The sequence below is a fragment of the Elephantulus edwardii genome, unplaced genomic scaffold (genome assembly GCF_000299155.1).
Source record: "Elephantulus edwardii isolate Elephantulus edwardi_28Jun2011 unplaced genomic scaffold, EleEdw1.0 scaffold00009, whole genome shotgun sequence".
Classification (NCBI taxonomy): Eukaryota; Metazoa; Chordata; class Mammalia; order Macroscelidea; family Macroscelididae; genus Elephantulus; species Elephantulus edwardii.
The window spans coordinates 6,846,569-6,860,553 of record NW_006399759.1 but is presented as its reverse complement, the minus strand read 5'-3'; the positions used below and the strand labels follow the sequence as shown (position 1 = coordinate 6,860,553).

Here is a 13,985-nt window from a genome sequence, read left to right as displayed (position 1 = left end):
ATGGTAGTAGTAGTAATGGTGATGGTGGTGGTGGCAATGGTGATGGTGATGATTGTAGTGGTGGTGGTAGTAATGGTGGTAATGGTATTGGTAGGGCAAAGATCCTCCATCCTAATGGAGAGAGGTGCTGCATGACTCATGGGGTTCGCCTCCCTATCAGGCCTGCATTGTCATGGCTCCTTCACCTGAAGGAACCCAGCACTACTGCTCCCATTGTCAAGAGGCCACAGGTTCTGCAGTGCTTTCCTATCTGGCTCTCCCTCTCTCCTAAAAGCAGTGCTGGCAGGCAGCCAAGGCAATGATATCTAGTTCTAGATCAACCCCCAGAGTGCGGACAAGACAGATGAGGTTCAGAGAGGGGAAAGCTAGCCGAGGTCACACAGCCAGCTTGTGGTCAAGTTGCTGCCCAGCTAACACCCCAACTGTGTGTGTAGCTCAATCCGCAGCGCCATGCCCTCCCACATGATGCATGGCCTGGGGGACAGGGAAGGACACAATGAGCAGCAGCTCTGGCTCTGGGCCTGCCCAGCTGTCGACGTGAGTTGTGGTCTGGCTGCCACAGCCGAACTGGCCGGCACAATCTGTTCTCAGCCTGCTGGGGCGTACGTGAGCCAGGCACAGTGGCTCAACAGCTCAACTGTGGGGTCCCTGGCAAGGAGTGACAGAGTCACCAGCTCCACACTGTGGTCGGGACATGGAACTTATTAAAAGGGCAGCCCCACAGCCGCATGCTCACTCCGTGAGCAGCTATTCTCACACCTCTCTGAATTTATGATTCAAATGGCCTTGCACTAGCAAAAATGTCCGTTTTCCTGAAACTGTACTTCTCCCCAGCCTGGAAGTTCTCTTGGAAATGTGAAGGAATCCTGGCATTTACTCACTGTTTGTTACAATGGGCCATTATTTAGTACTTGGTATGTACCCAGATCCCAGAGAGCTCAGGTGGCCTAGTGTAAGTAGTTGTGCAGCCATCCCAAAGGCACACGGTTCAAATCCACTGGTTATTCTGCAGGAGAGAGAAGTTATTTTCTTCTCCCCTGTGATTAAATTGCCTCTGAAAACCCACTGGTGGGTCAGCTGTGGGTTGGTTCTGACCTGATGGTTCTCAACAACAACAACCACCAGGCTAAATGCATTACTCACATTACCTGACTTATTCCCTCCCCCTCCCCCAAAGAGCCCTGTGAAGCAGAAGCTATTTATTATACTCATTTGACGGGGAGGAACAAGGGCTTAATCCATGGTACTTATAATCAGACAGCAAAGTAGATGATAATCTGCCCTGCCACTCACTCATCAAAGATATTCTGGCTGGCCAGGTGGGAGTGGAAGCCAGTGAGGATTATGACAAGGACCAGCAGTGTCCCATCTTGAGGTCAGTAGTAACTGCTTGCATGTAGTTGGGAGAGCTGAGGGTTAGAGGAAGAATGGGGTAGTATTGAGTCTGGAGTTAAAAGTTTAACATTCTCCACTCAGATGAATTAGAGGTCACTTGTGGCTGTGAAGAATCCAGGAAGGCTTCATGGAAGAAACATTTGGCTGAGTTTTGATAAGTCTTAAAAAAGGAGGGAGGGGATTAGAAGGTTGCCAGTATTACTTAATTATCATAATTGTATTACCAAAAGCTTGGTGAAGGAAACAGGGCCAAGAAGACCTCACTTTATAAATGAGGAAACAACTCAGAAAGGGAGAATAATTTGCTCAAAGTCACAGAGTCATTAGTGACAGAGCCAAAACTTGTGGCTAGTGTTTCTAAATTCACATCCAAGGTCCATCCCCCTCCAATTCAACAGGCAAAATTGTTGACTTGAGGTCATTTGAGGGCTGACTCTGTGTGGCCTCTGATCCCATGGGGTTGGGCAAATGGAGTGGGAAGTGTCTTTCTGATAATGGTAACACACTTCAAATGGCATCTAGGGCTTCTAGATGATGACTTCCCTATAAGGTTTAGATTTTACTTTGGGGCTGGGCACAGAGGATGAGCCCAGGCCCCAGTCTGGGGGTTAGTAAGATTTCTAGAGCACCTATCATACAACGAGGCGGTGGGGGCAAGGGGCTCTCTTTCTTTCCCCTTTTCCTAGAATTGTTTCTCCTTTTTCTAGGACTCGTGCTAACTACCCCCATAAACTCTGGCTAGCAGCATCAAGAAGTCATCCATAGCAGGATGTCAGAATTTATTTAGTCCAACCTCTTCATGTTACAGCCAAGAAAATCAAGACCAAGAAAGGACAAGGAATATACCTAACACTCATAGAAACAGAACTAGAACCCAGGCCTCCAGACTGGTCCATATCTTCCCACAATTCCTGCCGCCTCCGAACAAAGTTTCCAGCAGTATCAGGAGTCAGACTGTTCTCTCATAAATATCCCCCAAAACAAAACACCTCCTCAAACTCATTCATTGCCATGGGGTCAAACCCACTCACAGCTGACCGCGAGTTTTCAAAGATTGTATATTACTCAGCAGGAGACTGCTCATCTGTCTCCTGTAGCGCTACTGATGTCTTTGAACTGCCTGCCTTTGGATTGGCAGCACAACTCCCTACTCACTAAGCTACCGGAGCTCCCTAGTTTGTTCCCTAGATATATTTAAACGCTGCAGTCTTTGAAACTAGACTCCAGTTCAATGACAGGTTACTTGGTTTCCAAAGCATGGGGGAAATCTCCTAGCCCTCCCAAGCCTATTTCCAGGTTCCTTGCTCTCTTATTTTATGAAGTTGTTACAAAGGTAAATAGGAAAGCAGAAGCAATAGCATTAGCACACTGCTGGGACAAGAAAATGCTCGTAACTGGTTTGGGCTAGTAGGAAAGACATCCAGAATCTGCAATGGGACAATGGATGGAGAAAAGAGGGCAATGGAAGAGGGTTTCTGGTCGACCGTCCAATAGCATGTGGTCTTTTTTTTTCCCCCTCTTCCCCTACTTCTCCAGGCTATGGTCACGCAGCTCCCAGCACGGATGGTGGGAAGGTGTTCTGCATGTTCTACGCATTGCTGGGCATCCCACTCACGCTCGTCATGTTCCAGAGCCTGGGCGAGCGCATCAACACCTTCGTGAAGTATCTGCTGCACCGCACCAAGAAGGGGTTGGGCATGCGGCGCGCCGACGTATCCATGGCCAACATGGTGCTCATCGGCTTCTTCTCGTGCATTAGCACGCTGTGCATCGGCGCCGCCGCCTTCTCCTATTATGAGCACTGGACCTTTTTCCAGGCCTACTACTACTGCTTCATCACTCTCACCACCATCGGCTTCGGTGACTACGTGGCGCTGCAGAAGGACCAGGCGCTGCAGACGCAGCCGCAGTACGTGGCCTTCAGCTTCGTCTATATCCTCACCGGCCTCACGGTCATCGGAGCCTTCCTCAACCTCGTGGTGCTGCGCTTCATGACCATGAACGCCGAGGACGAAAAGCGCGACGCCGAGCATCGCGCGCTGCTCACGCGCAACGGGCAGGCGGGCGGCGGCGGCTCGGGCTGCGTCGGCGGCGCGGGCGGCAGCGTGCACACCACCGACACCACCTCGTCCACCGCGGTGGCGGGCGGCGGCGGCGGCGGTGGCGGCTTCCGCAACGTGTATGCGGAGGTGCTGCACTTCCAGTCCATGTGCTCGTGCTTGTGGTACAAGAGCCGCGAGAAGCTGCAGTATTCCATCCCCATGATCATCCCGCGGGACCTCTCCACGTCCGACACGTGCGTGGAGCAGAGCCACTCGTCGCCGGGAGGGGGCGGCCGCTACAGCGACACTCCCTCGCACCGCTGCCTCTGCAGCGCGGCGCCGCGCTCCGCCATCAGCTCCGTGTCCACCGGCTTGCACAGCCTGTCCACCTTCCGTGGCCTCATGAAGCGCCGGAGCTCCGTGTGACCGCCCTGCGGGCCTGGCGCACTGGGAGCGTGGGCGGGCCGGGCCGGGCGGTGGGAGGGCTCCTGCCCAGAGCAGCTGCAGGGGTCATCGAGGCGGCCACTTAGCAGCCTTCAGGCCCCGTGGGACGCCTCCCAACCCCCTCACCACCCTACCCCCATCTCCGACTGTGCCTGCTCGCACCAGCTGGCAGGAGCCCAGGTTTTGCGGGACCCCTGGAGGCCCCATCCAGGGCCCTGAAAATTCTGAGAAATGTGAAACTTGGGGCCAGGGGGAAGGGAAGATAGAAGCTGGGAGCCGCTCATCCCTTCAGAGGTCTAAGGGGCTCCCCAGTCCTCAGAGGCCCTGCTGGTCCCCAAACCTCCACCTCCGGAGGGGATTTCCGTGTTCCGTGTACATTTGCATCTCTATTTATACCTCTGTCCTGCCAGGTCTCCCACTTTCCCTTGGCTCCAGAAGCCAGGGTGTCTTTGTCCAAGTCACCCCTCAAGCTCACTGCCCCTCCTCATCCCCAGCTGTGTCCCAACTTTCCCCTACCTTTCGTGTTGTTTTGCATGGCTTTGCAGTATGGAGACAATGGGAACCTAGCAGTCCCTAAAGCTAGCCCTCAGAGGGCAAAACAAACAAGGAAGGACAGATTGGCCTGCAGGAAGACAGGAGGGGGACAGTGGAGGAGACAGTGGCTTCCCAGACTGCAGGGTGTTTCCAGCTGTGACAGTTAACTGACCTCCAGCCATATTCTTAGGAGGAGCAGGAGAAGGTGGTCCAGTCGTGAGAGGACTGACCTTGGAGTCTAGAACACGAAACTCCGAATTTTTCCACCTATAGCCACTGCTTAGCATCACCATCTCTTAAACTGGTGGAGTGATTGTTTTTTAGCCACTGAAAAGCCTGTCTTGCCTACTCATTCCTTTGATTCTCACAATATTCCAGTTAGGTTACCAGAGGAAGAGGAGGTCTCATTCCCAATTACCAGTTGAGGACATGACACTGATTCTCAGACAGATGAGGTGGCTTTGCCCAAGAAGAGACAGACAGAAAAGGCAACGGGAACAACCACCCAACTGGTTGCGTCCTCCCAGTCAGTGTTCTTTCCTTCCAGCTGCTCTGCCTGCACTAAAATGGAAAGTTCCTGCTTTGCCTACCTGGCATTCGATGGGCAGTTGGGGCTTAAACCAGAGCTGGATGCCCAAGGTCTGGGGCACTGTCCATACTACTCCTAGTTAGGAGGTGGGAGCACTGCCTGAGCCCTGAGGCTGTGTAGGAACCCGTGGTCTCTGGATTGCATTATGAACAAAGCTGAGACACAGAAGAAAGACCAGGATAAGGAGCTAATTGGGCTGAGCAAGAGATGGGGCAGGCACATCTTGCCGTGTTGTTGTTGTTATTGTGTGCCATTCAATCAGTTCCAACTTCACAGCCACCAAAGGTGGCAAAGCAGAACTGTCCCACGGGGTTTTCTTGCTTGGAATGTTCACTGAAATGTATCTTCAGGTCTGTCTTCCACAAAGAAAGGAACTTTCTTCCACACAAGCCAATGGATGTGTTTCAGTCATCCTACGGGGCATTATCCCTGATTTCCCAGCCATTGTGGTGTCTGTGTCCCAAGGAGCCAGAGAGAAGCCAGTGCAGAAGCAGAGAACACTTGTCCCAGGTGAGGCGCTCAGACCTGATGTGCCCACTGCCTAAACCACCTGCAATGCAGAAATCCAGGTGAAATGTACCAGGCTGAGGTGATACCATCAACCCCATTGTCAAGAGTCATCATGCAGCTGGTCCAGTGACTCAGAACTGCATCAAGAGGGAGTGGGCAGAGGACTCCTCCACCGTCAACACTGGCCTCTCGTGCTGTCCAATGTCAGCATCTCAGCACTGCCAAGCATGGCCAGCCCTGGCATTCTGGGAAACCGGAAAGGGGAGTCCACAGGGTGATCAGCCTCAGGCCACATCAGCTATGGGAACCCATCGAAAAGAGTCTGATCTGGCCTGTGTGTGCGTCCTGTCTCAATGTGGGGGATCTGGGACCAGAGGCAGTGCCTCTGCGTGGGCAGGGCTGGCTGCTTCTGTCCTTAGTGTGACCCTGCCTTTGAGGGGTCCTGTCCAGTTAGTCCTAAGGGAGCCACAACCAAAGTTGCAGGGAGATGGCGAGGAAGGAAGAGGAACCGTCCGAGGCCAGGGCTCTGCCTACGCTCGGGTCCCTGGCAGGGTCTCTCCCAGAGAACTGGAAGGCTGATGTCGCTGCCCCTCCTCACCCCCTCCCACTGCAGGCAGCCTTTCTGCTTCCCCGATGCCTTATGCCTGGGCACACTGCCACAGAATATGCAATATGTGTGGGTGACAAACCCTTACACCCACACCCCAGGCAGCTCCTGGACTCCAAAGGTTGCGGCTGCCTCAGCCTCCCCTCAGCTCCTCCTGCCTACCTGTCTTCACACTGAGAATGGCGCCTAATAAATGCTGTCCATGGAGACCAGACTCAGGCTCCAGTTGCATCTGTCACTTCACACCTCTGATGCTGCCCAGAAGCAGCCACTTCCACCTGGCCTGCCCGGTTGGGGGTCTACAGACACACCCACTTTTACATCCCAGGTGGACTTCAGGAGCAAAGCAGAGAAGCCAAGAAGGTAGCATCGGCTTCCCTTTTGTGATGTTCCCAAAGATGGAGGTTCTCTCAGTGTCATCCAGGGACACACAGAGCACATTAAATCTCAAAATTCAAATTCGTTGCCATTGAGACAGAACTAACTCATAGCTGACCCCCAGAGGCTGTAAATCACATGGGAGGAGATTGCCTGTCTTACTCTCTTGAAGCAGCTGGTAGATTTCACTGCTTGCTTTTGGGTTGGCCACACATTTTACCTACTAGAGCACCTTAAGACCTGAGAAATCACCCCATCCAACCCGTCCCTTGCAGGTGAGTAAACTGAGGCTCATGAGAGGGTAAGCCACTTGAGACCTGAGATTAGAACCTAAGCCAGCATTCCTAGACCAGTGTTCACCTCTCCTCACACAGCCTGCAGAGTCTGGACCAGATACACATGGTTGATTTGGCACTGACCAACACTGGTAATAGCTCTGCCAGCCAGGAGTGGGGGGTAACCTTCTCTACAGGGGCTCCTGACAGAGAAACTGCTCCTTCAAAGAGAGCAGGTCACAAGAATTTTCCTTCAAGGTACACTTGGGACAAGGCTGCTGTGGTATGTCCTTGTGGACTCAGGACAGATCCAGGTTGCCAGCCCACTGTGGCTGACTGGAACCAGTCCTTAGAATCAGCTAACTAATAACTTAGAAACTTCATGGAGTGCAAACTCCAGCGATACATTTTATAGCACAACCTCATTTATCTATCTATCTATCATCTATTATCTATTATCTATCATCTATCTGTCATCTTTCATTAAATAATACCCCCTACAACATCCAATGTACTCTAATGCTCTCTATTCTATCTCATTGTAAAAAAATTAATTTCTCCACCCATTAATGGTTGTTATCAGTGGATTGATATACACTAGATATTAAAGATGAAGGCACTTCCTCCCAGTCCTCCACTTACACACACAGTCCAATTGAAAGGTAACAGAAAGAGACCTATTTATTGGGGAGCACAGGATTCAAAGAAAGAAATGGTGGCACAACACCTCTGGGAGAAGGATGGTGCGTGGTCTGGGACCCTGGCTGCCTCCTGGGACATGCTGCCATTGGCCGTTTTCCCTCCGGGTGACCACAGTTGAACTGGGACTTAACTCCTGCCGGCTTCCTCTCTCCTGTGACCAGCTCCTGTGACTCACTCCCGAGCCCATCAGAAGCTAGGCTCAATGTTCATTGGTCCAGCTGCCTCAGTCCTTCTTAGAACAACTATTAATAAATACAAACAGCAACAGAAACAATTTCGTTTTTGAGGTCAGCAGTGGCCAGAACAAGGTTACTTCTACTTTCCTAAGCAGGATGTAAACACGCTGACACTTGTCCTCCTTTCTTAACCGCCTGGGGCAAAATCATTATAAACAGAATTTCAGGGAGCCCCCAGAGACTGCATTTACCCCTCTTTCTAGGGGTTATCAGCGTGAGGGCAGCTGTGGAAGGCATCACAGCTTCCTTTGCCCAAAGCTCCTGGGAGCTCAGCATTGCCCTCTGTCCAATTCCAATCCCCAACCTTCTCCCTTCCACACAGCATCTGTGGTCTCCTGCAATAAATATATATGTATACGCAAACATAAATAGAAAATCAGGACTGCAGAGTAGGGGTGAAGTACAACATATGTGGTGAGTTGGTGGGTGAAGCACACGGAGAGAAGGTTCCTGGATGGGAGCCACAGTCACTCCTCCCTGACCTGTAACATGATGTGCTTTGTGGGAAGCGGTTCCTTGGTCAAATGAATTTGGAGAAGTGCTGCTTTCATTGAGCTTCTGAAGGCAGCTTAGTAAAGGTTATGAAAAGCCCTGCAGCAGTCAGCTGTTTAACCTTGTTCACCTAGCACTGTCATGCTAAACATCAGACCCTCCGTCTCTAGAAAGGTAGCCTTTCACATCTTGGGTTCCAGGAAGCCACTTTGGAAATGCTGATCTATTGTCTGATGAAGAGAAAAGGCAGGTCCCTCCCTCCTGCAAGCAATTAAAAAAGGTTGCTTTGTAAATCCTAGGACTGAACTAAAAACTCATAGCCTTCACATCAGAACTTCTCCTTAGCTGACCCTCCAGTGGGTTTTGAGAGGAAAGTACTCATCTTTCTCGCTCAGGGTAGATGGTGGATTCAAACCATTGATTGGCCAAGGATGTGGCAGCGCAACTCCTTACCCACTAGGCCACCAGAGTTCTATTCTATGACTGAAGGCCCTAATAATATAAAATACTTCTCAACTGAAACCTAGGCTGAGTGCAGCTCATTGACCAAGATCAGGCAGCTACTTGGTAGCAGAGCTGGGATTTGAACCCAGGCGTGATGGCTCCAAAGCATATGTTCGTATTCACCTTGCTGAGCACTGTCCCCATGATGGCCTGAGTCTTTAGCTCAGGTTAGGCAAAGTTGCATAGATATTTATCACATGGTCTTTTCTCATACAGAATCTTTATAAGCAGACAGACTATAACCTGAAAATGTCACACTTAAGAAGCAACAGATTTTGATGGAGCAAAGAAATCCTTTTTACCCAAGATCTTCCCACCTCCACACTGGGGTCCGCATCAGCTTTTTCTACAAGCTCAGCATTACCCCTTCCTCAAGCCAGGTAGTCTCCCCATAACTTATGTCAGGAAGCCAGAGCAAGGAGGGTTGACCAGGGCCAGGGAAAGGTTTATTCAGGAAGGACATGTAAATATTGCCAGCAGGCCAGAAGGCTGAGGGGCTCCGTGTTCTATGTGGCCATTCAAGCCTCGTCTATGGTGGAGTCTATCCCCTTCCCTGGCCCAGCTGAGCAAGAGCCGTGACACTGCAACATAGTCCTTGGGCACGGCCATAACCTTTTGACAAAAGACTGTGAAGAAAGGAACGTGTGTGTGTGTGTGTGTGTGTGTGTGTGTGTGTGTGTGTGTACGTACACACTCCTTTAGATCATGGGCCAGCTCCCTCTTTCTCAGGGGAAGAAATTTTAATTCACAGAAAGAGACAAGATCAAGGTCACAAAGCAAGATAATGCTGTAGCCAAGGCTAGCCTAACTTCCCTCCACCCTCCCCAGCCACACTCACTCACACAGATGAGGAGCCCAAGGGACTCTGATTTCAGAAGCAAGTTGTTAAACTCTGGGATTGAGTCATTCTGATGCTGGAAACTTACCACATCCACAGCAGGACAAATGGGGGCCCTCATAGCAGCACCACCATCATCCCTCCACCCTCAGTCTTCCAGCTGCAGCCAGAGGGCTGAGGGGGAGGGAGCGTCCCTTTATAGGCAGGGACGGAGGTAGAAACGACCTGTGTGATTCTTTCTCTCTGGCCAATGAATCACCAAAAATCCACACTGACAGTGTTTTTCATGTACAAAATTCCTTCATATCACGCTGTTACTTGGTGATTTAGGCAAAAATTAACATCCTTGGTTCACAAGTGACAAAATGAAAGCTTAGAAGGACCCTAAGGCCTGAGAGCAGGAGCTGTTCCCAACACAGCTCTCCATCTGAAGCCCTGGGACATATGCTGGAGCCCCGTGCTGGTAAGTGTGGGCCAGAGAGCTCATGAGCCCCACATGGGCTGGTTCCACTGGACTGAAGAGGCCCTGGTGGACCTGGTTCACAGGACCCATCCGTCAAAGGAGAAGAAATGACGAACACTTGACCCACTTCACCATGTGCCCTGGACAAGCTCTGCCCAGAGCCCTAGACTTTGGACATAGGACAGTAACATCCAGCCCATAAACCCATCATTCAGCAGAACAATAAGGTGGCAGAACAAGGATGCCTGGGGTAAAGGTCAAGCTTCTGTTACAACCCAGCACCCCAAATCAGCACTCTTGATCTCTTGGAGAGGGAAAATGTGGCCAGATCATCTCTGACTACGGAATATTCTGGGCTGATGGTCAGGTCAGAGCAGCAGGAAGGAGGCCCAGCATTAGGGTGTAAGATCCTGCTACCCCAGATTATAGATGTCCACCTGAGGTGGACACTAGAGGTGTCCTCGAGCAGGCAACTTGGTACAAGATGGGGTGTGTTCTGCCCACATCTCCGGTCCTTGGTCCTTTCTCATAGTGTAAACTCTCATTGCTGGGAAGGATCTTGTTCATCCATCCTGAGAAACCTAAATATTGTTTTCTGCATGACCCTCATTGTAGGGCTTGTTTCTAGTATTTTGTTCTGTTATAATACATAGGATCTCTGTGAGTCAGAGCTGACTCAGAAGCCCCTACCAACACAAGAACAAAGGGATATTTATTCATAAGTGTCTACAGCGTGCCATACATTTCACAGTGCTCACAAGCCTGTCTTGCTGTTACCCTAGTTTTGATAGACAAGAAAACTGAGGTTCAGGGAGATTAAGTGACTTGCCCAAGATCACTACGCTATTAAATAGCAAAAGACTCCTCCACTTGGGACCATCTTATTCAAAAGCTCCTGCACTTTCCATTGCACCTCAATACCTGAAATCCAGAGCCCAGCCTTCGCTCCTCTCAAAGTAAGAATCACCTGAAGGCTTCTCTAACAGGTTGTACAGTCTCAAATTTCAGGACTTTTTTTCTGAGGCAGCTCATGCATTCTTTGATGGGCCACAGCTCTGATGACCACAAATGTAGGCTTTCTATTCAGATAACAACTGGTTTTGGCTCTGCCATCTGACGTCAGATGAGTGGTAAATCCCTCCATCACGGACCTTTTTCTGAACAATTCGCCATGGCTCCCCTCATTGACAACTGACTGAATCTTCTTCAGTTTAAATGTCTCAGCCATACTAGGCCCCACATCATGCTAGCTACCTTCCCTGCAAAAGCTTCAGATATACCCTGTGTGACCCAAACAGTTCAGCATCAATGGCTAGTCCCTCCTTTGCTGTGGCTACTGGTATTGTTGATAGGTGCTGTTGAGTCCAGTATGACACATAGTGACCCTATAAACAAAAGATCTGAACCCTGTTCTATCCTGTGCCATCCTTGCACTTCCTGACACACGAGCCATTGCAGCAGTCACTGTGTCAATCCACCTGGTTGAGGATCTTCCTCTCCTTCGCCGACCCTCCACCCTTCCCAGCATCATGTCCCTCTTCAAGCAATAGTCCCTCCTAATAACATGCCCAAAATATGTGAGGTGAAGCCTCATCATTTTTGCTTCCAAAGAGCACTCAGGCTACACCCTCTCCAAGATATATCTGTTTGTTCTCTTGGCTGTCCATGGGATGTTCATAGCTCTTCTCCAACACCACAGCTCAAAGGCATCAATTCTTTTTCTGTCATCTTTATTCACTGTCCAGCTCTCAGATGCACAGCAAGTGACTGGAAAAAAATCATGCTCTGAATCAGACTCACCTTATTCCTCAAACTGACATCATTATTCCTCATCAGTTTGGAGACTACTGTACTGCAACCGCAAAGGCATGTGGTTCACGGCCACCAGCTGCTCTGTGGAAGAAGGATGAGCAATCTCCTCTTGTGCTATTAACTGCCTCTGAAAACCAGCGAGAGGATCAGCTATGGGTCGGTTCTGACTCCACGGTACAACACACACACACACACACACACACACACACACACACACACACACACTCCTATTAAGGAGTGCATCTGATTTTTAGTCAGTCACCTCACATTGAACCTACAATCCACAAACCCCCCAGATTTTGTCATGTGAACCGCTATGGCAGTCTATACCTTGATGACAGAAACCTGACATTTATCAGTCACTTCCCTAACGCCAGGGTCAAACATCTTTACAAAGATTAATTTAATTAATGTGAGATGAGTTTATTATTCAAGGAAGTCATTTGGAAGCTTCCAGGAAATACTTTGCTCCTCATAAAAGAAATTATCTCTAAATCATTCTAAAAGAGAATGGGAGAGACATCTATCTGTTCTAACTAGACTTGCTGAGCCTATGTGTGATGTTTAGAGCTGTGGCAGCCGTATTGAGACCATGAGGATGTCCCTGTGGGTGCTGAGGCTGGCAGAGGGAGGCGATAGAGAACTTCAAGTCCTGGCCTCAGGACATTTTGTCAAAGGATGTGGAAGGATACAGACCTAGATGAATTGTCCCTTACCAGAAGCTGAAAGTTCCATAGGCCACCAGCAACTGTGACAGGATTATTGAACAATCTGAAGCTAATGAACCACAAAGAAGAAGTGGTTTTGTGCTTCTTCCCTTCACCACAGTTAGCAAATGCTAGGCTGAGTCTCCCAATCTTGTTTAAATAGAAGCAGAGTATAGAAATTATTGAACTTTTTCACATGTAAGCAAAATCTTGCTGAAGATTATTCAAAAATGAATGGAAAAGTACATCAACAGAAAACTGCCAAATGTATAAGCTGGGTTTAGAAGAGGCTGTGGCACCAGGAATATTTTGTAGTCAATATCAGACAGATCTTGACTGAAAGCAGAGAGTACCAGAAGAATGTCTATCTGTGTTTCATTGACTATGCAAAGACATTTAACTGTACTGATCGTAACAAATTGTGGATAAACTTGAGAAGAATGAGAATCATAGAACACATGATTGTGCTCATGTGAAACCTATGCTTGGACCAGGAGGCAGTCATCAGAATGGAGCAAGGAAATACTGCATGGTTCAAAATCAGAAAAGGAGTGAATCCTGTCCCCCTTCCTTTTCAGTCTATATGTGGAACAGATCATTTGAGAGGCTGGACTGTATGAGGATGAAGGTGGCATCAAGATTGAAGGAAGACTCATCAACAACATGTGTTATGCAGATGACACAACCTTGCTCACAGAAACGGAAGAAGACCTGAAGTGCTTGCTGCAGAATGCCAAGGACTATAGTCTTCAATACAGATTGAAGCTCAACATCAAGAAGACAAAGATTCTTACCACTGGGTCAGTTGGCAGCATAGTGATAGATGGAGAATAAGTTGAGGTTGTTAGCAAGTTCAACTTGCTTGGCTGCATAATCAATACTCTTGGCACCAGCTGTCAGAAAATCAAAAGACAAATTGCACTGGGAAAATCTGCTGTCATAAATCTCTCCAGAGTGCTGAAGAGCAACAGCGTTAGTCTAAAGACTAAGATGTTCCTGATCCAGGCCATGGTCTTCACAATCACTTTCTATGCATCAAGAGCTGGACAGTGGCGAAGGATGATAGAAGAGGAATGGATACCTTTGAGTTGTGGTGCTGGGGGATAGTATTGAACATATCATGAATCACCAAGAGAACAAGTAAGTCTGTCCTGGAGAAGGTGAAACCAAGTTTCTCCTTGGAGGCTGGGATTTTGAAGCTCTGTCTTATATACTTTGGACTTGTGGCCAGGAGACACAAGTCTCTGAAGAAGGATGTGATGCTTGGAAGGGTGGAAGGACAGCACAGGAAAGGAAGGCCCTTGGTGAGATGGGTTGACATAGTAACTGGGGCAATGAGGGTAGGTGTGTTGGAGACAGTGAGACTGGCTCAGGTCAGGACAAGGTTCAGAGCTGTTGTGCATATGGTCACTATGAGTCTCAGTCAACTCGATGGCACATAACAACAACAGCAGGAC

The 13,985-nt window shown here is 49.4% G+C and overlaps 1 protein-coding gene across 1 annotated transcript in view; it reads left to right on the top strand.

Moving 5' to 3' along the window:
• The window catches only part of KCNK3 (potassium channel, subfamily K, member 3), a 53,995-nt gene extending 50,132 nt beyond the window's left edge, over window positions 1-3,863 (top strand). The window contains exon 2 of the mRNA XM_006880608.1: window positions 2,932-3,863. Within this exon, the coding sequence (XP_006880670.1) occupies window positions 2,932-3,863 (932 nt within the window). The remainder of the gene's footprint in view (window positions 1-2,931) is intronic.
• Window positions 3,864-13,985: the final 10,122 nt, after the last annotated feature.